Source organism: Aptenodytes forsteri, unplaced genomic scaffold (assembly GCF_000699145.1).
Source record: "Aptenodytes forsteri isolate BGI_AS27 unplaced genomic scaffold, ASM69914v1 Scaffold16, whole genome shotgun sequence".
NCBI classification, from domain to species: domain Eukaryota; kingdom Metazoa; phylum Chordata; class Aves; order Sphenisciformes; family Spheniscidae; genus Aptenodytes; species Aptenodytes forsteri.
Genome location: NW_008794753.1, coordinates 1,976,611 through 2,000,022, shown reverse-complemented (window position 1 = coordinate 2,000,022; position 23,412 = coordinate 1,976,611). Strand labels below are relative to the sequence as shown.

General features: G+C 46.1%; 2 protein-coding genes across 2 annotated transcripts; both read right to left on the bottom strand.

Annotated features, from left to right (window-relative positions):
- Positions 1-1,394: 1,394 nt before the first annotated feature.
- LOC103894703 (transcription factor HES-5) lies at positions 1,395-2,424 on the bottom strand. The gene is made up of 3 exons (XM_009274133.1): positions 2,343-2,424; positions 2,046-2,211; positions 1,395-1,951 (listed from the first exon to the last, which is right to left on the bottom strand). Exons 1-3 carry the CDS (start codon positions 2,394-2,396, stop codon positions 1,698-1,700), a joined length of 474 nt encoding a protein of 157 aa, XP_009272408.1. The 5' UTR covers positions 2,397-2,424; the 3' UTR covers positions 1,395-1,697.
- Positions 2,425-10,062: 7,638 nt separating this feature from the next.
- Positions 10,063-11,946, bottom strand: LOC103894704 (transcription factor HES-5). Its single transcript, XM_009274134.2, has 3 exons — positions 11,881-11,946; positions 11,386-11,566; positions 10,063-11,149 (listed from the first exon to the last, which is right to left on the bottom strand). The coding sequence occupies exons 1-3, from the start codon at positions 11,944-11,946 to the stop codon at positions 10,884-10,886; spliced, it is 513 nt and encodes a 170-aa protein (XP_009272409.1). The 3' UTR covers positions 10,063-10,883.
- Positions 11,947-23,412: the final 11,466 nt, after the last annotated feature.

Sequence of the window (23,412 nt, the reverse complement as noted above, 5' to 3'; positions counted from 1 at the left end):
GACGGCCGGAGGCGGCCGGGGTTGCTCGGGAGCCGATGGAGCCGGCAGAGAAGGGGTTTCCAGTTCCGCGCTCTAGGGCTTGGCCGGCATCGTGCCCCGGCAGAGCCTCCGAAGCCGGTGATCCCCGGCGGTCTCGGTCCCGTTCGCGCAGCGAGCGAGGGCAGCGCTGCCTTCGGCGTCCGCTGCGTTGACTCGTGCCTCGTATGTGTATGTGCGTGCGCGTACGTTACGCGTGCACGCACGTATTGAGCAGCTGCACGTCTCCCTCTTGGAGAAAAAGTTGGATTCCCGGCGTTTCGGGGCGCTTTGTGGCTCGGGTGCGTGCCGCAAGACCGCGAAACGGCGCGTGGAGTGCACTGACAAACTTTATTAATCGAAAGTATTTTCTGTGTTCCGGAGTCAGGCATAAATTTTCCTGACTTCACCCTTTCTGTGACCTTTCTCGACGAGTCTCTTGGGCCTGAATTTCCAAAGAATTTGTTGGTTAGGCACGTCTCTATTTTTGTCTCTCAGCGAGGGCGCTGGGGTTTGGTATTTTGCGGCTACGTGTTCTCTGCTGTGGAAAACGGCATTGCTGGGGTTCCAAGTGGACACAAAACTGGTGAGGCAATTAAATACCAATTCTGAATATCTTTGCTTTTACTGAAATCTGTCTCGTGTCCTTTAACCCCAGGGACCACGGGGAAATCAGCTGTGCGAACTACTCAAGAAAGAATAACTTGCTGGATTTATTAACTAGTTTTATTTATTTATGTACTGTTAGAAGTTTTTGCAACTTCTGAAGTTCAAGATCACTTCTGGCACAGGTTATACAATTGGTGCAGCTCACACATAACATGTCGTCGCGTCCTCTAAGGACAGTAATGAATTCACATTCTCCCCTGGTGGTAGGGTACCAAAGAGTAAATGTAATTTGTACACCTGCCTTTCATGAAAGACTTTGATAAATAATTCTTGTAAAATCAACAACACAGCTGTAACTTTCTTTCCTATAAGGATATAAAAATGAGCTTTTGCCTTTATAAAAGGCACACATATCCTGAACCTCACAAACAGTACTCTGATTTTGTGAGCAAGACATCCTGAGGAATTTCCTCTACATAGTCTGAGTCATGGTTTAACCATTTTCAGAGCGTGCTCAGTACAGTCTACAAATGTTATAGAACCCATTATGGCACCCACAGGAAAGCTAGGTTTTCAAATGTGTCCAGTTAGACTAGCAGCTCTGCTTGAGACACCTTGGCCCGTACAGCTGCAGCTGGGCAGTGCAGCTGTGGACAGCTTGGGTCACTTAGGAGTCTCAAGTAGGGCAGGTCAGAGGAAAGGGCTCCTCCTGAACGGACACTTTTGAAAATGCTAGCCTGAACATCTTAGAAGTTACTGCTTTCTCAACAGATGTACGCGTACAACCTCACTAAGGTTAAGAACAGTCGGTGTTCCTCTCTGAACAGCTCCTCTCAGTCATCCTAGCAGGAGGATTACATCTCACATTCTTTTAGAATAACTTTCTCTCCACGTGGTGGGATTGTTTCAGGCCTTCTGGAAGAAGGGAAGCAGACATCCAAGCATAGTAATGCTCTGCAAAGGGAAAACATTCTTCCCTACTCACGAGAGGAGCACTGGGACTTGTATAGCAAGTCACGATCTCCTCTGGAATACGAGCAGATGTCCAGGAAACACATAAGTGTATTCTTGGCCTACCAAGGCCTCCAGAGGCTGCAGGAGGGTTTCAGTGCTGCTTGTTTTGCAGGGGGCTGGTGGGTGGAAGCGGGTGCAGAAGAAGAACCAGAGTCCTTAGGCACTGCTTGTGACCTCTGGAAGTGGCAGATCAGCTTCATCCGGGTTTCTGTGTTTGCTGAATGGAGAGACAGGAATTGCAGAGCTTCTTTGAGGCACCAGGCATACCCCTCACAATAATCCTGCTGTAGGCTTTTGGCAGACGCTGCAAAAGCTGCAAGGGCAGAAGAGAAGCGTTACACAGGGAGACTCAGGCCGGACTTGTGCCTAAAAGTAAGGGCAGCAAGCATGATCAGGGATGTACTCACCTCGGCTGTATTTCAGGTAGCTGACGGTCATCTCCAGGATGTCGGCTTTCTCCAGCTTGGAGTTGGGCTGGTGTCTCTGAAACTCCTTCTCCAGGAGCAGCTTCAGCTGCTCGATGCTGCTGTTAATCCGGTCACGGCGCAGTTTCTCTACAATGGGTTTCCTGAGCTGTAATGGAGAATGGGAGAGGGCAGTTAGCAGTGAGACTTTCCCCTTCCCGTCTATATAACCTGCTGCTAAAGGGGTTCGGCCCTTCTCAGCGCTCTGCCCTCGCAGTCGCAGAGGCAGCAGATACTTACTCTGTTCTTCTCTTTGGGTGTTAGGATTTCCAGGGAGAGAGCACCGGGTGCCATTATCCCAAGTGCTGGTTTCGGCTCAGAGCTTGCTGGTTAGCGGGTGGAGAAGGGAGCTGGGAGTTCCTCTATTTATACGCAGTGGCTGCATACAAATGTATGGGTCCTAAGCGAGTTTGAGTTTCCCACAGTCGATAGCCAATCCATGCGTGCCCTGGGACAATAGAGAAAGCATCTATTACAGCATGGCAAATTGACTGTGAATTGCCTGGGGATAATACCCTGTTCCCAAAGGAGCAGGTGGACTGGGGAGTGTGTGACACAATAGGGCTTGGCATTACGGCGCTGGGGTAAGAACGTGGGAAAGCGTTTGCCGTCATTATAATCAAACTTCTGCCTGATGTTGGGAATGTCAACATCTCAATGTGCTGCCTTTTCCCAGGCCGTGGCGAAATTAAGTGCAGAAGAGTGATCCCAGGAAGAGATAATGCTCTGTCCCCACGACCAAAAGAGAGGTTGAAAAGGAAAAGATGCAGAATTAGAGGGTCTAAACCCTTTCATTGACATTAAACCATGCTTAGATGAATACAGTACCAGATAATTTTGGGGCAACTAAAGACTAAAATCGAGGGAAGAACCTTTAAAACAATTTCCACTAAGCAGTTAGCTTGAAATATTTTCCTCTCCATTGTTTGAATACTTAAAGTCCCTCTATAAGTTATATTCAGAGCTCTTCCTTGCTTTTGTTTGGGTAATCTGGGCTTTCCTATGGTAGCCCGTGACATGTAATGATTATGATGCCTTTCCCAAACATGTCCTATTTAATTTCATGCCACCTTGCAAATGCCTCACTGTTCCCTTGGCCCTGAGTCTCCATGTAAAGCACCTAAATATTTTTCCCTTTACAGACAACTGAGACACAGTGAAAAGTCAATTCTTGTCTATTACTTTGCTTGTATTACCCCACTTGCAGAATGTAAATACAGGTGCTAGGATACCCTGTGACTCTGTTCAATCTTGGGCTTTATCATCGAATAGTTTGGGTGGGAAGGGACCTCTGAAGGTCATCTAGTCCAACCCCCCTGCCGTGGGCAGGGACATCTTCAACTAGATCAGGTTGCTCAGAGCCCCGTCCAACCTGACCTGGAATGTTTCCAGGGATGGGGCATCCACCACCTCTCTGGGCAACCTGGGCCAGTGCTTCACCACCCTCAGCGTAAAACATTTCCTCCTTATATTTAGAAGTATATGTGCCACGTGTATTGCAATGAACACAGATAACGAAGTGGAAAGAACCAGGCAGAATCCAGGATTAAAGCTGCCTTTTTGAGATTTTTTTTTTTTTTTTCCCCCCAGGCTATTCTAGGTTGCCTACTCAGGTCTACTGCTGCCCCAAGCACAATCCAATACAAAGCTAGTCACGTTTAAGATCTGTCAGTCAGGCATGTGAGGCCTCGTATTGACAAATTCCCAGTTATGCTTTATGGTACATCTGTTTCAGCTGTAGTATGTGGAGCTCTACGGGTTTAAGGGGAGTCGTGCATGGGCATAATTTTTTTCTTTTTCCTTAATGAATGTTCCTCCATGGTCAGAGGCTAGAACAGGGAGTAAACCTAGATTGTCACTAATAGGCTAGCAGGTTGGGGATGTTAGTTTTTGAATAGCTGTTTCTCACTACAACAATATTCGTGAAAACCCTACCCGTTTCCTGTGTCTGCCTTTCAAAAGCAGAAAGGAAACCTTTCATTTCACTGTCAGCTGCAGTCAGCCTGTTTCACCAGCCCGCAGCATCCCTCTCAATAAGCCAGGGCCAAAACCTGTGCCTGTGGGCACATAGATAGCAGCGTGTTCCAGCACGCGTAGGGTTGTTGCATAAAAGGATATGATCCGGCAAAGGATGATCCTGTAACTAGTTATTAATCTGAAGCTTATAAAGCCCTTTTTAACTTCCTGCCTTCTCATGGCAGTGATTTTCATAGGTCAGCTGCTCTCCCCTCCTCCCTTTCCCACCCAAAGACATTTTACATTTAGATCGATCACTTAGGGTGTAACAATTTTAATTGGCGGTGGTTGTCAAAAACCTATAATTGAACAGGGAGTGCGAGTCCTATTCAGAATCAGTTCCCTGAATTATTTTGTCAGCTTGCAGTCAAGCCAGGCAATCCCTGGCTGCATGTACTTGTGCCCTTATTGGAGCTTGAAGTCAAGCACAGGGCTTTGTGCATCTCTCTCAGGGGTCACATGAGATGGAATGGACAGCAGGTCCTGCCACGCACCGTATGGGAAGGAATATGTTTGCAGCAGCGTGCACGGTGAGATGGGAGGGAAGCTTTGACCCAATTTTCACTTCTGGAAATATGAAATGAGTGGTTTTAAATAATGCCATCCTATCCCCAGCACAATGCCCCCAGACTCCAAAGGGCTAAACCAGCTCCCACTGATTAAAGCATTATCCCTTCCTTTAAGTGCTGGGCAGATGGTGCAGCAGGCGTTAGCTTTCTTCTCAGGACCCACGGAGGCACACTTCTTTTGTTGACAGTTTAACACTGTGAATGGGCCAATGTGGGAAATCCTCGGCACTGTGGACTCACCATCTGATGTGAATGGTGAACCAGGCATGCTGCCTTGCGGCGAGCACACAAAACAACAGCCCTCTGGGCTCACAAACTCCCGGCTTCTCTCCCCCTCTCTCTGTCAGTTGAAAAGATAGCATATCTTCTGTTCCCCCCTTGCCTGCTTCACCTACCCTCTGTATACTGTTGATGGATAAAAGAGAAACAAATATCTTCTCCCCCCGGCTATGGTTTGATTATTAAGGTCTGAAAACTTAATGGCAACAGTATTTCCCAACTGATGCTTCGGAATAAAAAGTTGTCTAGACTAAGGCTGTCCCTAAAATATATTCACTATGGAACTGGGTGCAGTATGCACTTTCTGCAAGGATTTCAGTAAGGAAAAAAAGAATCCTGTGCTGTAGGCAGTCCAGCTGCTCTTTGTTAAAAGTCTGTAACTAGTTTGCTCAGTTTGGGCTCTTTTAAAATTCAGCTGTTAGCGCAATAGTCTGTCCCACTGAAACACGTTTGTGATCCAAATCCTTGTCGCTGTCCTTCATATCTGTGGGAGGAGTTTGTGCCTCTCTCTGATTGTCACTGCGGAGCCAGAATGAAAGGTTGATTGTCTGACGCTCAGAAGCAGGGGTTTCCCTGTTTTTGGAATGAAGGATTAAAAGAAACAAATCCCCAAAACTGCCAAACGTGGAGTTGACCCAATAATGTGACATAATAATTCCCTTCTTTGGAGGATGGTGTGGAATCTGGACCCGCTCTTGGGAGATGACAGCTATGCTGTGGACAAAGAGGCTTGCTTTCTTAGTGGCCTTGTTCCTCTGTAAGTCACATCACAGTCATGAGTTGCATCATGAAGATGCAGTCTTCAAAATCCCACATGAAAACAGGGAGGTGTCTCCACTCTCACTTGGTATAGATATTGAAGAGCGTAAGGGGAAACAGAAATCTGCAAACAATTGTCAACGTCTGTACTTGCAGACCTTGCATGTCAGGCAGGAGTCCTAGCTTTTCCTAAGGCAAGAACCACCATGTTAATTGTCTCCAACTGCTCACCATTTGACCCTGAGCTACGGCGTGCAGTCGGTGCGCCATAGATCGCTTTGAGTTGCGGAACAACCACAGAGGATCCAGGAAAGGTAACTAACCAACCCCAAGACTATCATCAGTAGGCTTGTGTTCATTATAGTCCATAAATGAAAACAGCCAGGGGACCGCTAGCCTGGGAAATTGGTACTGGGCCATGGAGCTTTCTGCTTCTGGTTTGTAGGGGGTGATTTCAGCCCAGGTGCAGACTTACTACACATGCTGTTTTCACAAAAGCTGCTTACTATTTGCAATACCAGTTGGCAGCTTTCTTAGCCCATCTGATACTTCGCTTTCCGTGGAGGGGAACCCAGCGTATTGCAATGTAGCAACGGGTCTGGAGGAAGGTGGACTATCGGAGAAGAGTACAGAAAACCAGAATTTCATTGTCTGTGTTATTTCATTGTCTGTGTTACGCAGATCTAAAAAGCAGTGCTCCTGTACGTCTGAGGCTGTACTTATAGCACACACAGTGATGGATTAAAGCTTTCCTTTCTATATCACTTTTAGAGCATTTTTATTTTAGACCATTTCCTACGTTCATGTCAGCCTGTCTCACAAATGCTATTGATGGTGTTTTTAAAGAAATAATTACAATTTTTATTTTTTATGTGCCTTCCTTAAATGGTTTAAAATCTTTGTGACAACCCCTCTCGAGACACCTATTTAGTGTCAAAGAGCATAACGTTCCCAAGTTTTAAAAGGGCTCTCACATAATACTGATCGATCAATGTGCTCCTTGGGAAAATAGCTCTCCAGATGGTCTATCGGGACAGGAATTGCTGGTCATCACAATGCAGAGCCAAAAAGCGTCACTAATGTGGGCTGTTGTGAGGCACGCTTCCTTTGTGGTCCCTTTGAATGTCATAAATAGGGAAGAAAGTGTGGGAAACTCTGAGAAACTCAGGCCCACACTCTGAGGTTAATAAGGGCTTTGTCAGGAGAGTATTCCTGGGCTGTGGGATCAGCATAATAAACAACATCTTCCCTAAGGGTGGGAATGTGTTGGAGCAGGGGAGAGTCACCCCAGGGGATAGAGGAGCAATAAGAAGCTTTGCGTTCAATTATTATAAGTGATAATAATTAATAAATTGTAAACATAACCTTTGCTGCGCTAAGACTGGTGAAACCGGAGGTCTGGCTTTTAACTCTCAAGTAATTGGTAAACTAAAGCCCAGAGGGGCAAGTCTTTGGCTGGCAAAAAACAGAAGCGGTGCACTTGCACCAGCCATGGATCTGACTCCCTTGAGCAAATGGAGGCTTTCTGGTGGGGCTTGGTTTCTTCCCCCTGCCCAGAAAGGAGGCGCTTACTGTTTCTGTCCCTTACAGCACTCTGCAAACAGTAGGTCTGAATCTCATGTACACTAACAGCTAAGCGTGATCGACTCCCCCACTATAGCCAGAATAATGTAATACGGCCTCAGTGTAAATGAGAATCAGACCTTGTGGTTTGAATGACAGTAGCCGTGTCTCTCCAGATTTATGCCAATATGGGTGGCAGGAGTTCTGGGCTGAGAAGTCGGACTGTGACCTCACGTGAGTTTTGCACAGTTGTCATTTCTATGGCCTGTTCCTGTGTTAGCCTAGAACTAGAGGGACTGGGTTCAAATCCAACAGTCTTCAGTTTGTGCAGGTCGTCTTTGGTTTCCTTTTCTCTTTTCCGTTTATGCTGTCAGTTTTAAGCAAACTGCAGTGATGCTGCCAACTGTGACATTCACAGCGAGGTTTACTTGGGTGGTAACACATTAGCTGCAGAAGATACCAGTCCACGTAATAGCAGCAGGCTTCCCCGTGCCATTACCAGTCCCTGTGGTGCACAGTCAGGTTGCAGCGTGCTTTGGGGTACATTGCATTTTGACTGAGTCTGAACTCCCCCAAACTTCCTATCCGCAAACTGCCTTAATTATGCTTGATTTTAAAAATGCACAGGCATGGATGAACAGCTTGAATTTTGCTGGGATTCAGAAGCTTGTATTAATTGACAAAGACAAGTTGAGCGCAGCAAGGTGAAGTGACTTTTTCAAGATTGCTAAGCAACCACAAAATCTAGAAATATCTCTTCTGAATTATTTAGTAGTTCATTAGGAAGAACAAATCTATCTGCAGCATTGGCATCAGCCCCTGATGAATTGCAGAACTGTACCAAAAACCCACCTTGTATTGCATTGGCAGACAGATGAAGACCACTCAACCAGCTCGTGCATTCAGGGTAAAATAATAACCAAAATGATCCATGCAACCGTAATGAGGTAGAGCAATATGTTCTTGACCTGGCTAGCAGGCTTTTTGGGCCTTTCCATACGTGTAACAAAGGGTTTTTATCAAAAATGAAGTGAGGACTGGCCAGGTACAGCTAGCAGTGTTTGAATGCAGTTTGATCTTGTCAGCTTAGCAGATCTGAGTTTGCTTTGTGCTTATCTAAGCAGCCATTTGACAAGCTCAGATATTCTAGGTTTCCTTTTATTTAAGGAAAAAAGCATATGCTAGAAGCGAAGTTTTTCAAGGGCATCTCTCCCAAGGAATCTGAGGAGAATTGAAATTGTTGACCAATGGTGTTTCATGCTGTTACTGTATCTCTGGAAGAATGAGAGGGTTCCCTGTCGTATATCCAAATCAATGTGTTACTGTGGTTAGATAATAGTTTTGTGAACTGATTATTTGTGCAGATTTATTTTACTTTGAAGAGAAGGGCAAATAAAAGGTGAATAGTCCCCACTGAGCAATGAACGGGAACTCTCTTAAGGAAGAGCGAGTGAATGTTATTGGGGAAGTTGCTGTGTTTCGGAGAGATTGTTAGTATTTAAGGTGCTCAAGGGTGGCTTTAGGATCCCCTTCTCGTGCTTTTCTTCCTGCTTCCCCAAATACCTTCTGAATCCCTTTTTGCTTGTTCACCTCATCCATTCCCTCTTTGTGTAGCTGTGTGGGAGAAGGTCAAGCACATGCTTTACAACAGGTGCTAATCTTCCTCACATCACCAGAGCGCAGCTGACTTAATCCTCAGGAGACGGGAATCACGTGGCCTGTACATAGGGAGTTGCAGAAGAGTCTGCCAGGGCTCGAGCTGAGGCCGCGCACGGATGCTGCAGTGCCTCTCCCTGCAACTCACGGGAAGCCCAGGCGGCTTACTTCGGGTCACCCAGCTGGTGCAAGCCAGGTAGGCAGGCTGTTGTAAATCTCCGTGTAAGAGGATATGCTGGATTTGTTTTCTGAATTGAGGCGGGGTGAAAAAAATCAAGGGAGGATCATCTAAAAGATACTTGGCAGAGGGACCGTCTCTACAACAGGCTGGATAGAAAAAAACCTCGAAAGCCTGGTGGAGCGTGGCGGTTTCTCAACTCCGAGGCACAGGCCCTATTCATGGCACATTTTGGACCCTTAGGTGGATGTCAGAGAAAGAGAATAAAATGTTTGAAGAAAAGAAGAGTATGGGGAAATAATTTAGGAGAGGAAATGCTTTTTCAGTCTCTGTTTGCTATCAAATTAGGCATACTTTTAGCCATATACAGGCAGATTTGACTTCAGTAAAGAAAGCAATTCTGTTACTGCGTAACAGAATTCGTGTTTAGGTAACAGAAGGAGCTAAAATCAAAAACTAGTTCACGCCATTGCGGGTAGTTTCAAAGAGAAGGGTAAGATCCCCAAGCAGAGTCAGGTGCCGAACTCTTTGGGAGTTATTAGGGGTTTTGCATGTTGCTACCTCCTAAATGGACAGAAAGTGTAAGACTGAACTCAGGTTGGTGGCTAATTAATGGGCAATGGGGGGAAATAAAGTGGCTGTGAAATTAGTGATTTGCTGAAGTCTGAGTAGGCTGCTGTTAGGTAACTGGGTCTACACCTCTCAGTATCTCACTTCGATTTCACCTCCGTTTTAATTTTTGGTAACTTTTCCAGAGGTTGCTTCTTTGCAGGATCTGAAATCCTGTTCTGCCAAATGAATTTCACAAATATAAGCTAGGTACTGGAATGAAGGGCTCAGAAATATGACATCTCCTGATAGCTTCCCCACTGCAGGAGGAGTCTACATGCAACACTTAGTCCAGGAGTATTAGCCACTTTAATAATTTCAAACCAAAGGATTAATGACTAAAACCATTTTTATTGTATTGTACAGTGAAGACACCAAAGTTGAACATCACACAGGATGAATACATCACAACTTTATAAAAGCTTTTTAAGCTCTTTAGCATGTTCAGTGAATGATTATAAAGTACTTATTGCCTCCCTTCCTCTCCCTTTTCCTTAAGGTATATCACAGGCATTTCCTTTACAAAAGGCATCAATTATCCCTCAACTGAGAGTAGCACATACTGACATTAAGAGAATTTTCCCTAGAGCTATCTGTTATCATCATAACTTTCTGTAAGAAGGTATACTAAAAATAGCATAGGAACTTCAGAAGAATCAGCATTTCTTAATAACAACTTTCACTCAAAAGATAAAGGCTCAATACTCTCTTTATGATACAAAATACATTCTTCAAAGCGCTCCTTCTTTAGGAAGGTCAATACATTATCTAGAGACAATGGAGCACTTGAACCAGTGACCCAGGGAGTTAGTAGAAAGATTTCCACTGACAGCCACAAGCTCAACAGCCTTGCCAAGCAAAAGTTGATGGAAACTGAACGGCATTTGGCTCTCTAAATCACCGCAGAACTTGGTCCTCTCTTTGGCTAGGAGCCACCAGTAAAAGCAGCAAATTTGCTGCAAGATACAAACACGTTCCTTCACTATGAAGGGAAACTACTCAGCAACCCTCATTTCTTGTGACAGAAAAACAATAACTGCCCCCCTCCCACCTTTGGAAAGCAATGTTTCCTACTTTAAAGAGGAACTATTAAATCACAGGTCCCTCTAGTTTTTGTAGCAAAACATAGGAATAAAGCAAACTTCAGCAGGTCTACCAGGGTCTCCAGATGGTAGGAGCAGCAGCCACAGTCTTCTGGGCAGGTTGCTTTCTGGCAAACAGACAGGGTGACAGAGGTGGACCACGCAGCGCAGGAGAGTACGTGACATCTGCACCCATCTGAGCCTTGCAGAAATGCTTGATTAGCTGCACCTGAGTTTCCTTCTTGGGTTCATAGTAGGACAGAAAATGCATAGCTTCCTTCAGGCACCGCAGGTACCCGCTGTTGAAGTCCTGCTCTAGATTCTTGTGAATGAATGCTAGAAAAGAAAGAAAGAAAGAAGCAAATGCAGTGGGTTAAGATCACGACCAAAACATGGGACAGTGGTGATTCATGCATTAAGTTTCGTTCAAGAGCCTGAGTCCATGAGCCTTGCTCATGTGACTAGACCTGGTGCGTTATAGCCCCCGCATGCTGCAGGGGCCAGGGCTACACGGGAGGGCAAAGGCCTGTGGGAGCAGACTTTGTGGTGTGCAATACATGCTCTGCACTCACTTTGGTCCTGCAGCTGGCTCTGCTGCTTCAGGTAGCTGACAGCCACTTCCAGGATGTCGGCTTTCTCCAGCTTGGAGTTGGGCTGGTGTCTCTGAAACTCCTTCTCCAGGAGCAGCTTCAGCTGCTCGATGCTGCTGTTAATCCGGTCACGGCGCATTTTCTCCACCACCGGCTTCCTCAGCTGTAAGAGAGGTAGAGCAGATCCTTAAGGATTTTCTGAGACCTGACCTAATTTCCCCTTCTGATGCCCTGATACACATGTTCAAAGACGCTTTCTTTTGGTAGGAGAGCTTTGCGGTGCCGCCTACCTGTTCCCCACTTCATTTTTAAAAATGTATATAGTGTCCTTTCTCTCTCTTTAACCTATTTGCCTTCCCCCAGACCACTTTCTCCCTCCTTATCTCATCTTTTCCCATGCAGTATTTGTTTGATAGAGGCAGCCCGTTGCATAGAGTGCAGACCAGCCTTTCCAACCCTGTCAAGGGCTCTACTTACTTTATTCTTTTCTTTTGGCAGCAGTTTCTCCTCCATGTGGATCATGAGAGTGTTATTGGGAGCCATTCTTAGCGCTCTTAGTCCTGGGCACGGACCCCCACGTCGGGCTGCTGTGCCGAGCATAAGACTATGCTTTGGCAGTTACCGACTGCCTCTATTTATACGTCAGGGAGCTTCAGCAGATACGTGAGTCTGGGGATTGCTGGTGTTTCCCACAGCCGTTCAGCCAATCCAGGCACACAGCTGAACAATGGAGGAAGCATCTATTAGTGCATGGTACATTGATTGCAAATGCCCTGGAGAGAATAACCTTCTGCCCACGCTGACTGGTGGAGTGTGCAGCGTGGCTCTTCAGGGCTGCCCAGGGATCTGGGAAAACACTGACCCTCCAGCTGGTAGTCTGGGATCAATTGCATTCCTGAGTCCCTGCATGTGCCAGTCACATTTGTGGCGTGGAGGAGGCACGCTTTTGGGGGAAGGCGGGAAAAGAAGAAGAAGGGGAGCACTGTTAGGGTCAAAATCCACAGCACCAAGGACATCTCTCTAGTCTTTCTAGAGAGGGCACTTTACAGCCAGCCTCCCAGGTGCCATTTGCCAGAGTACGGGTGCATTTGCGCTTGTCCATACAGTCATTACACTTCTGATGGGTGAGCCAAAGTGTTACCGGTGTGAAATGACAGGTTTGTTTGCATGACATTTCTAAATGCTGTGGAGAATCTACAGTCAGGATGGTGGGATGTTGGATGGACAGGGTGAATAAATGGGGAATGGGAAGCAAATGAAAATGGTAAACTCTGTTTTTCTCTTCACACACCGAGGTCTGTGAGCCCGTTGCACCAGTGTTCCCATTGCCTTCATTAAGGACAGCCACACACCTCCTAGCAGAACTGGGCCTATGCCTAGTCACCCCTGTAGCTCTTTCTTTTCCCGTATCTACTCTCATTCAGACATTTACAAGAATGATGGTTAAGATGGGCTAAGGAATAGCATCAGATTCAACCCAGAAGCCCTAGGCCTTGGGAAGTCAGAGGCAGGTCATGAATGGGATTTAGTAGCTGAGGCCCATCTTCGGACCGCAGCAAGGAGGTCAGTTCTGCTTCTTGCTGGGATTTCTGGTGTGCTCTGTCCCATCTGACCAAGGAGCATCGTACTGCCCTACTGCAGACTGGACCTGCCGCAGTTTGCAGAACATGAGATCTCAGAGACCATGTCGTTGCCTCCCTGTGTAACCTTCAGCATGCCATCCCCACTCCATTTTCTTATCTGGAAAATGGGGATAGTGCTGCTTGCTTGTATTTGCATGAAAATTTCAATAAAAATTAAACATTATTTCTTTTGTGGTAAAGGCATGAAGAAGAATGAAGTTATGTGGACACTTTAGGTCAGTTCTGATTTTTGCCTTATGAGAAAAATCTCTGCCTGGATACAGCCCTTGAGGCAGCACTGAAAATAACCCAGAACCTACCCAAGAAAAGCTGTGCTGCGTCCTGCCATCTGAGGGTCTAGCCTGTAGTGCCCGAGGCAGAGGTGTGCTTGTCTTCTCCCAGTGCACTGCTTGTGCACAGGAGTGTGACTGAGAATCTGGAAATGGAAATGGTGGAGGGAAGTGTGCAGTGAGGTAAGAAAGCCAAAGACAATTTCTTACTTGGAAATCCTGAAGTGAAGCCTGAGTTTAATGGGCAGTCGACAGGAAGGAGGGAGGTGTCGCTGAAATAGCCAGCTTCGTGGTTTTCATTGTGTGGGCCTGAATGGGCTTAGCTCTTTGTGAAGGGCAGATGTTGTCCTTGGAGCCCTTTATTCCCTGTGTTGTGGGAAAGCCAGGAGACAAGACATCTCATGAACACTTTGAAGCAGTCAAAGGATTATGATACAAAATAAGATGCAGCTCAGAGACCATGCCCTAGCTTTTGCCAGCCATAATAAGGTGTTGCCCTTTTTCCTGTATTCTTTGGCTGGCCTTCCTCCGAAAGCTGGTGTCCTGTGTTATCCCTTTCCTAGCAAGGGAGCAATGGTGGCAGGCCTTGAAGCTAGGAGCTGACAGGTAGGCATGTACCAAGCTGGTTGAAGAGACTCTTCAGTGTCAAAAAACATCTTTTTCCCAACTCCTGAGAAGCAGCCCTGACCTTTATTGCTGTATTATAACTGATAGCCAGATGGTCTTTTGGGAGTTGGATTCTTTCCCTTTAAATCATTCAGGCTCAAGCACCGTCACTAATGTCGTGAGTAGTTGCAAGGCACACTTCTATTGTCCCAACAAGAAATGTTATCAATAGGGGAAAAGTATGGGAAACGCAGAGAAATTCAAACCCACACAGCCTGGTGCTAATAACTCCTTTGTGGAGCCTGCACTTCTGTCAAGGCACGATGAACTCACATGGCTTTTTCACCGAGTAAGGCTGAAAAGCACATGTTTCACCATGCAGGCAGGAGCTTCTCGGAGATCTGTGTTTACCAGGAGAAAGGGGCAACCTGGGGCAAGGGGGCAGAGACACTGGTTCACACACAGGGGTGGCCAGCAGGAATACTGAGCTCAGCCGCAGCACTGGCTGTCCCGAGGGCTGCTGGTTTGCTTCACCACGCCTCAGTTTGCTCTTCTGAGAAATGGGAGTGGTGCTGCTAAACTCTTTCACAGAGCCCTCTTGGAATCAGGAACTGAGCCCATGCCTGTGGTGGGAGATAGGGACAGGGCTGAAGTAGCCCTCGTGCTTTTCTGGCACCACTTGGGGATACTGCTGAACACCTGCGAGAACAAAGTGGAGAAGGAGCATCTCTGGGGACAGTGCTCCTCTGCAGTGGAAGTGCTAAGGGTGGCCTCTTCTCGCTATCTTGCAAAGGAATTTCTTTTCTCCCCATCTGTTGGGAGCCTGGCAGAGATACTTCTTCCCTGGGACACCCCTTTGTCATCACGACTGCCTGGAGAGCAGAGCCTTGCAGGATCTGTCCTCTGTGCAGTCTGATCTCCAGTGGGCTTTTGTCTCTTCCTCAGGCCAGCCCATGGTTAGCATTGCTGGAAAGGCTTATTTACACAGGTAAAATGGAAGGCTTTTTAGGACAAAGCTAGCTCTGATCTCACTTTCACAGGTAATGTGCTAGTGGCAGTATCACCAAGGAAGACAGTAGCAATGAGAACGCCTACCAGGGTCCCAAGTAGACCTGTGATGCCACATCTGCGTGGAAATTATTATCTTTGAATGCGTGATGAAACTATTGGGTCTGCATGTTGTGCCACACTCACACCTTACTATTTCTGGGTGGACGTGTCCTAATGTTTAAGATTCCTGGATTTTAGCACCACAAATCCCTGCAATATTACCACATCCCTTCATCATCCTCATATTCTTATGACTCGCTGTGTGGAGGTTTCTTGGATAAGGTTTGAAAAGACAGGGTGCTGCCTATTTGAGGTGAACCCTAACGATCCTTTGACAGTTTTTAACTTATGAGCCACTGCTTACTTTGGTGTCACGGATGAAGATCCTTTCTGCCAGCCCCCCAGGTGCACCTAAACCTGCCTACCGTGTTCTGCTCAGGGTGTTTCAGTGATACTACCTTCTACACAGTAGAGAGTTTAAAAAATGGTTTGGCATGGGAGGCAATATATAAAGAAATTTTCCTGCCAAACTTGCTAGTCAGGATTGGCTGCTTCTGCTCTCACAAGCCAAGCATAATTCTGCTGTCTGAACCAATGGAGTGGAAGTGTAGTGAAATCTGCCTCTTTCAGGGGAAAAGGTTATGTTGTATGTCTAGTAAGATCTATTGTATAAAATATTCCATTAAATGTCATTAAAATGGCGTTATCTTGCCTCCTTTAGACATTAGAACCCTGGCAAAAAGGGATCTTTTATTACCGTAAGGTACATTCTTCACAGGTTTAACCTTTTTTAATTAGTTTTTCTTTAGATCCAGAATGCTTAATATACTGCCATTCCCAGGTGGATAAGTGAAGGAAAGTGGACTTTGATCATTAAGAAACATATGAGACAATTTGATATGCATTTTCAGGGTTGTTAGAGGCAAAAGCAATTTCTATAGCTGCTTGTGTGGGTGACCCTGAAATAGTCATGCACCAATGACATAGTCTTTCTACAGTGAGTATTCCAAATAATTAAAAATTAAGGAGAATTTATTATTTTTCTGCCCAGCTGAAATTCCCACAAGTCACCTTTCAGCATATTCAAGAGTGCACAAGAGGGATTTATTATTTCCTGGTATATTGACTCTGAAAGGTCTGGGGATTACAGCTGCTTTGCACATGAATAGCTGGAGTGTGTTGTACAAAAGGCATGGTCTGTGGGATAATGGGGTTGGATGTGGGAAAGCGCTGACCCTGGGGGAGAGCAGGCTGGTGCCTGATGGCAGGAATCAATTATGTCTCAAAGGAACACATTGCCCTGGGAGCAGGCTTTGCGGGAGCCACCATGTTATGTGTTTACCACCCTCCTCCTTCAAAAACCCACATAAAACAACCACGGAATACGTCCTATCCTTTTGCTTTTACCAGAGGACTCAGCTACACCTTGCTTTATAGTTTCACCAGTCGGTGCTAAGTTAGTTGTGATCTCAGTAACGTAACTGTTCCCCATCTCAGCAACAGGGCTGAGACCCAGCCCTTATCTCACACATGCTACCAGGCGGTTTTGAGTTTTGCTCTAAAGCACCCCAGATACTGCTGACTTCAGTGGGAGCACACGCTCCCCAAGAGTCCTCTGAAATACGCGGACTCCCATCAGTCAGTCACCTACTCAGCTCTGGCCAAGGGAGAACAGCCTGTCACTAACAATGGAGTGGAGGGAGCAAACACAGAAGCTGCTGAGTTCATGCACTTCCTTCATTGTTTTGGGTGGCTTTTTTTGGAAGACGGTGGTATTCAGTTCTTACAATGGGCTCAGCATCTCTGAGGATCTGGCATTACTGCCAGCCTTTCAAATGTCAAAATTTGGGCTTCAAGAAACCAAGAAATGGACTGAAAGTCATAGAGATTTAAGAAAAACATGTCAATGTTTCTAATAAAAATAAAAGTATTTTGATGGATTTTTTTTTTTTTTACTGACCTTTTGATTATAGAGCATTTGGACTTTGTTTGGATTGATATCATTAATTTTCTCTCTTTATAGAATCATGAGGCTTGGACATGAAGTCTTACTGAAGGCCATAAGTATTATAAGTCTCATGATAAAAATCACAAGACTTGCCAAAATGCTTGGCAGCACTATTTGTAAGGAGAAGGTATCCTGCAGAGAGAATATTTCAGAGGAGCAGGTTGAGAATTGGGAGCGTGGTTTGTGAGGTCTGGCCCCAACAACCACTTGCTGTCATTGACAAGATGGGAATGGTGTGTTCGTGCCAGATAGGAGGGCAGTCACCTCTCCCCTTGTAAGAGCAGCGGTTAATCCTATCTGCATGTGTCAGATATTTAATCACTCAGCTCTAGCTAGGGCAGCGGTGGAGAGGGGCGATAATAGTCGCAGACTTCCCTGGCGTCCCCTGAGCCTCACTTGATTGTTCCCTACCTTGGGAAAAGTTTGTAACCTGCAGCTGATTCTCCCGTATGCCCCAGTGAATTTCTCCTCTTCCCTCGAGCTCAGCCTGAGTTTTGGCATGTAAGCTCCTACCGGAATCCACTTTCTCATGCTTGGTGGCTGTCAGTCACCGCGCTGCGGAGCACAATGGACGTGTGTCTGACGAAAGTGTCTTGGGGCTCAGTGTACGGTCCTGCCCTGTCAGGCAGATGGATTTTGAAGGACTGAGGAACATCTTTGCCATGTTCAGCTGGCAGTAGAATGAAGAGATCATGTCTGATAAAAGCAGGCACCTGCCTTGCAGGCAAGAACGGTTTTTCAAAAGCTAGGTAACCTAGTTCTGAGCCAGGCAAAGGACTAGCAGAGGGGCACATGCAAGAAGTGACAGACCTTGGTCCTCACAAGGCATAAAAGGCAGAGTTGGATGCCATCATCACCATGCCACAGGGCAAGGCACGTTGTCGGCTGTCAGGATCAGGGGAATCTAGTGCAGTAAACAGAGCCAGACTCTAAAGAAAACAGTCTAGAGAGGGTTAAGAATAGGACCGGGACCCCCAGAACATCTCCGGTGTAGCTGGTAGCATAAACCGTGCCCTACAATCATCTGCAGCACTAGGTACCGGGAATCTGACATGAAGTCCCCAGGAGCTGCCACCAGGAGACTGTGCAGACACCTTTTGCATATGACCAGTGATCAGCACACGACACTGTAGCTGCAGATAGCACTGGACTTGTTAACTAAAGCAGTATGGCTCCTTTCTCATTCCTAAGTCACTGGTTTTATCCAGGCCAAGTTTCTAGGGCCTGAATTCCCTTATAAACTCAGAGAGTTCATGTAATTCAGGGCACACTGCATCCTCTCCTCCAAGGAGCCCCAAGCCCAGAATAACCGTAACTGCTGGGAGGCAGCTGATCAAAATTAGATGGTGCTGACAGACAGACCTGCACAAGGACTAAGGACAGCTGCAGCTTAAGGCTGAGGTTTTGGTAGGTCTTCAGGAGCATGAATAAACAAATTAAAACTTAGTTTACTTTCTAGAGAGATCAAGTTCATTTCTGTTGAATAGATCATTAAGTATTTCCTGATCAAGGATTTGAGTGCATCTTCCTTTTCAGCCATTTCACGGGCTGGAACAAATTGTACTAAATAACGTTTTCAAAAACCACTACTGAACTTGAGTACAAAGGAGAACTTTTGCATCTGCTTATCTAGGTGGTGCATGACTGTGAGTGTGGTCCAGGCCGGTAATCCAAATTCTCCCACAAGCTAGGGAATTGGCTCCTTTTCAGAGATGCCAAAGCTAATTAAAACAAAAGAAGGTGCTGAGCATCTTTGCAAACCAGATGTCTCAAATAGCTACTTGGCAATAGAAGCTCTGCAACCAGTAGGCTATTTGAAATATTGAAATTTTGGTTTTCTCCCGTCTGCCTCATTTTTCTTCCTTTGTAAAACATTGCTGATAATACATCCTTATCTCACAGAGGAGGTTGCTGAGAATTCATTAGCTGGATTTGTAAAGCACTTTGAAAATGCAAAGCCAGTGCATTATTCCTAGTCTTCTGGATGCTTTCCATGTTATTAAAATCAGGATTTCAGAAAGGCTTATCGGGGATCAAAACAGCATCCCAAACTTGAAAGGAAGCAAGATTGTTAAACCATCAACTGTCGCCTCCCCCTCCAGCCAGATGTTAAGCCCTAAAGAGCTGAAGTGGCACAAGGAATTACTTTCCCAAGTTCCCCCAGCTGGGCTGACAGGCCTTGATCAATGGTTTTCTCCACAGTGAGTGCTATGCAGATGGTCTACCCAGAGCAAGGTTTCTGTGAAGTACAAAGGGAAGTCAAACACCATTTCTAATTCAGCTTGTAGCATGGCACACTTCCTTTATCCTCTGCCTGAATGCAGTGAATAGGAGAGCAGTGTGGGAAACTGGAAGGAACTCCAAACTCACACAGTCTGCGGGTCTGTAAGACACTCCTGTCCTCAAACCACATCTGCCTGTGACAGACAGAGGGAAAGAGAGTGACAGAACGAAAAATCAGATTATAAAAACTTCATGAAGGGAAAATAAACCCTGAGTAAAAGGAAAAAAGTGAAGGAAGCTATGCAGACAAACAGAAATTGTGCCAGACTCAAACAGGGGAGTGAGGAAGGGCTAGGAGGAAACGACAGGGAAAGGAGCTGCAGGAGCAGAATCTTGCTCACCCACCAGTAAGGCCAAAGAAAATTGTCCCACTGAAGGTGGCAGAGGCCGTTTTGGCCCACACTAAGACTTCTGAGCCACGTATTCTGTTTGCCTCTTTAATTCCCCAGATTTGTTTAATATGTTCCGGGAAACACAGACCCTTGATATTAGTCAGGCTGCCCGTAGGCTTATGCAAACTGTTGCAAACAGATACAGAAGCTCCTCCAATCCTTAATTGCCCTGGCACATTAATCTGAGTTGCTGTTTGCTGTAATTTAAATATGGGGTTTAAATACAGGACCGATTTCCTCCTGCCAGCTTGGAGATCCTCTGCTGTAGGTGAGGCATTGCCTCAGTTCAGCTTTGCCCAGAAGAATAATGTGGTTTTTTGCTAGGACTGTCCACAGTCACTGACAGATACCAAGGGACTCTGCTACCAGGTATCGCTTGACAGTCAGACTGCCCGTACCCCAGGTTGCTCGGTACCTCTGTCTTGCTATTCTTTTTATCAAAGGCTGGCCTGCCCAAATACGATGGCAACCACTGCAGCACATCACCCCTAATGGGACAGCAGGGCTTCGATTCCCTGGCTCCACGTGTCAGTTGGTGTGCTTTCCTTGAGCAAACTTGGAAATACCAAGCCTTGAAACACAGCCAGCGCAGGTCCCATTCAGGCAGCCATCACTGCAGTTTTGCAATGGGATTTTTGTGCCTCTTTGCTGCACAGTGCTAAGGGAAAAAGATGACTCCTAGGGACCACGAGGATATCATGATACTTTTGTATGACCCATATAGAGCTACAGGAGCTGGGCTTGGCTTTTAAGAAAATTAAATCAGATTTTATACCAGTAATACTATGGGGAAGATTTTCTCTTCGTTAATACTTCTAAACTATTCTGTGTTGCTTGGATGAAAGAAATGGGAAACAATAGACCAGATTCTGGTATTGGTATTTGGCAGGTGAAAATTCAGGCTCAAATTTTGCCGATTAGGATTTTGATAAATTCCACTGTAGGTGTAGAGGTAATTTGTACTTACACCAGTTTACCGGAGATCAGGAAATAGCTCTGGAGGTGCAAAAGCTGCAGGCCAAATCTAGCAGTCCGCTTCACCCTTCATGGAGTCCAAAGTTTCTGTTGACTTCAGTGAGGATCCAAGTAGGGCCCTTAGGATTGGACCCATTTTATTTTTCACCTCAGGATGGTCTGTAGGACTCGGCACTAATTGAGTCTCCTACATTTTGCTGTCTTTCCCGTTCTGTATCCCGAAGTATTGCTCTGTCCCTGCTCCTGTTTTAGCTTTCTAAATGACTTACCACCATAAGGCTATGGAAGTTTGCGTACCTCTGAGTTTCCCACACCATTTCTTAACTATATTCATTCCTGTCACAAAGGAAGTGTGCCTGACTACAAACCACATTAGCAACGGCGCTTGCCTCTGCATTGTGTTCAGTGGGAAACCCTGCTCCCAAAAGGCCATCTGGGCAGCACGTATCGGGAGAGAAGCAATGGGAGCAATGAGCATCTCTCAAGACTTGGGAAAGCAGCAGCATCTTTAAGTCTTCCTAAAGAGCTAACATCTGGCAGAGATTCTGGGGAAAGGCTATTGCTAATGCCGTATTTCAAACACATTATCCGGATCCAGTATCTTGGGACCCTAGTAAGTTTTCTATGCGATATTGTGTATGTTTGGAACCCTAGTAGAAGGTGCGTAATTCAGAATTCATTATCCTTAGTGTAAAGTCCACTGACTCTGCTAACTTTATAATAGGGAGGAATTTTTGTTACCGCTTTTCTTTAGGATTTCCAACCAAAGCAGAAGCAGAGCATCTATTTTGGGTAACCGAGCATCTAATTTGAGTAACTCTTCCAAGATGGTCAGTAGTTGGCTATTTTTTCCCCTCACAGACTGTGAAACCAAAGAGAAAATAAAAAGCTATTTTAAATAAATGTTTTGATTTTAGGTGCTTTAAAGTTCATGTGTGACACAGAGTGAGGAAGTAGGAACCTCAGTGGATTTACCATCTGGGGGAGATTTTGCTACATTGACCTCACAATAATACATTGAATATTGTAATTTTTATTACCAGACACGTTCTAAATATGTGGGGCCTCCAGCCTCTATAGTTAAGTGAAATTCTCAAGGCCACGGAAGACTATTCAGCATTCAGCCTGCTCAGCAGCAGGCTTTAGGTCAGTTTGGATCCTAACGGAGAAGAAATTTTGAGCACTGACCACTTGATTGTGCCAAGTGCACAACCACTGCCGCGGTGCAACCAGGCAAAGTGTTGGCACAACTGTCTCCTTTCCATTTGGCTTTGGACTGGCCGAACGTGGGGCAGGGGAGCTGTTCTGGAATCCCTGCTGGGAAAGCTGATCCTGCCTTTGCTGGACTGTGGGTTTTTTTGCAAGGGACGTGAGCTCACATTGCTCTGAGACTGAGTCAGTGGCAGAGTTAAAGGCAGGAGGTCTGAAGGCTTGGGTTACAGCGACAGTGCCTAACCGTGTAATTACTAAACAGCAGGAGAAAAAAAGGCCCATCACATCTCAAGCGCACACAGTAAACAGACATGGAACAGGATTTGATGCTTGGGATCCTGGAAAAAATCAAGTAGGAATTTTTATCCCGTACAGTTAATTCCTTCAAGAAGGTACATGCAAGTTACTTTCTTGGAGTAAGAAAGCAGATAGAGGTTTTCATTCTCTTAACTTGAGCTAAATGTCGCAATAGTGAATTAAGCAAAATTTCTACCAAGACCAAGGAGAGTAAGGCGGTTCAGGCTAGCATGACTGTTCCCATGGAGTTAACTTCGTAATCCCCTGGGTGCTAAGTGGAGAAATAAGAGGTTCGTGTGTAAAATCCTGCTGTAGAGATCCCAGGTGGAATCAGCAGTGGCAGACGTGGGTGGCAATGCATTCGGCCTGGTCTGGATCGGCTGAGGGGCTGCAGCCAGCTGCCCCAGCGCAGGCAGCAACACGGAGAGTAAGGCGGTTCAGGCTAGCATGATCCCTCCCATGGAGTTAACTTCGTAATCCCCTGGGTGCTAAGTGGAGAAATAAGTCGTGTGTAAAGATCCCAGGCGGAATCAGCAGTCGCAGGCGTGGGTGGCCATGCATTCGGCCTGGTGGGTCGGCTGCCAGCTGCTCCGGCGCAGGCAGCAACAGCCACTCTGGGCTCTTAGGTCTCTCCCTCACGTCTTCAGCACCACTGGGCAAATCCCAGAAACAGCCAGAGCCCGCGAATGTGACAGAAGAAAGCCAAAGGCAGACCAAGTCACTCGAGCCACACATCTGCTCTACTACAGTTTTATCATGGAAAGTTAATTTGTCCTCCCCCAAAATAAAAGTCCTGTGATGCAGGGATGCAATAATGCACAGATTCCTGAGAAGAAGGCTTAGTTTGCTGTTGTGTACTGCGGGTAATTGCAGGGAAGGCATCTGACACTTTAAACAGCTTTGTTGGACTAAAACTGGAGCGCCCGTCTCTGTGACTTGTGCTGGAAGGGGAAATTATTGCTGTTCTTATAGCTGCTTGTTAGTGAGTTAATCTGGAAAACAGAAACTGTGTCTAGCAAAACTGCTAGTGGACCCTGCTGATCACGGGATTGGCACATTTCTTCTTCATGCACTTGATTAATGAGCTCAAGAAATGAGTTACTACTCAGGAGTGTCTGTTTCAGAGACTCTCCCCAAGAGGGATGCACGGAGCGAAAGATTGGTTTCAGAGGTGGCATTACATGGGCTCAAAGCTAATCCACAAGCTTTGAGGAGAACATGTGAAATGGTGTCACAAAAGCTTTCCCACAACTTGACATAAAAGACTCGGAGCT

What these genes read in the sequence shown, in the direction of transcription:
- LOC103894703 (XM_009274133.1), bottom strand. Translation starts at nt 2,396, where the DNA reads ATGGCACCCGGTGCTCTCTCCCTGGAAATCCTAACACCCAAAGAGAAG. An exon ending in CACCCAAAGAGAAGAACAGA is followed by an intron (nt 2,212 to 2,342) that starts GTAAGTATCTGC and finishes TCTCCATTACAG; the next exon opens with CTCAGGAAACCCATTGTAGA. An exon ending in CTACCTGAAATACAGCCGAG is followed by an intron (nt 1,952 to 2,045) that starts GTGAGTACATCC and finishes CTGCCCTTGCAG; the next exon opens with CTTTTGCAGCGTCTGCCAAA.
- LOC103894704 (XM_009274134.2), bottom strand. Translation starts at nt 11,946, where the DNA reads ATGGCTCCCAATAACACTCTCATGATCCACATGGAGGAGAAACTGCTG. An exon ending in TGCCAAAAGAAAAGAATAAA is followed by an intron (nt 11,567 to 11,880) that starts GTAAGTAGAGCC and finishes CCTCTCTTACAG; the next exon opens with CTGAGGAAGCCGGTGGTGGA. An exon ending in GAGCCAGCTGCAGGACCAAA is followed by an intron (nt 11,150 to 11,385) that starts GTGAGTGCAGAG and finishes TTTCTTTTCTAG; the next exon opens with CATTCATTCACAAGAATCTA.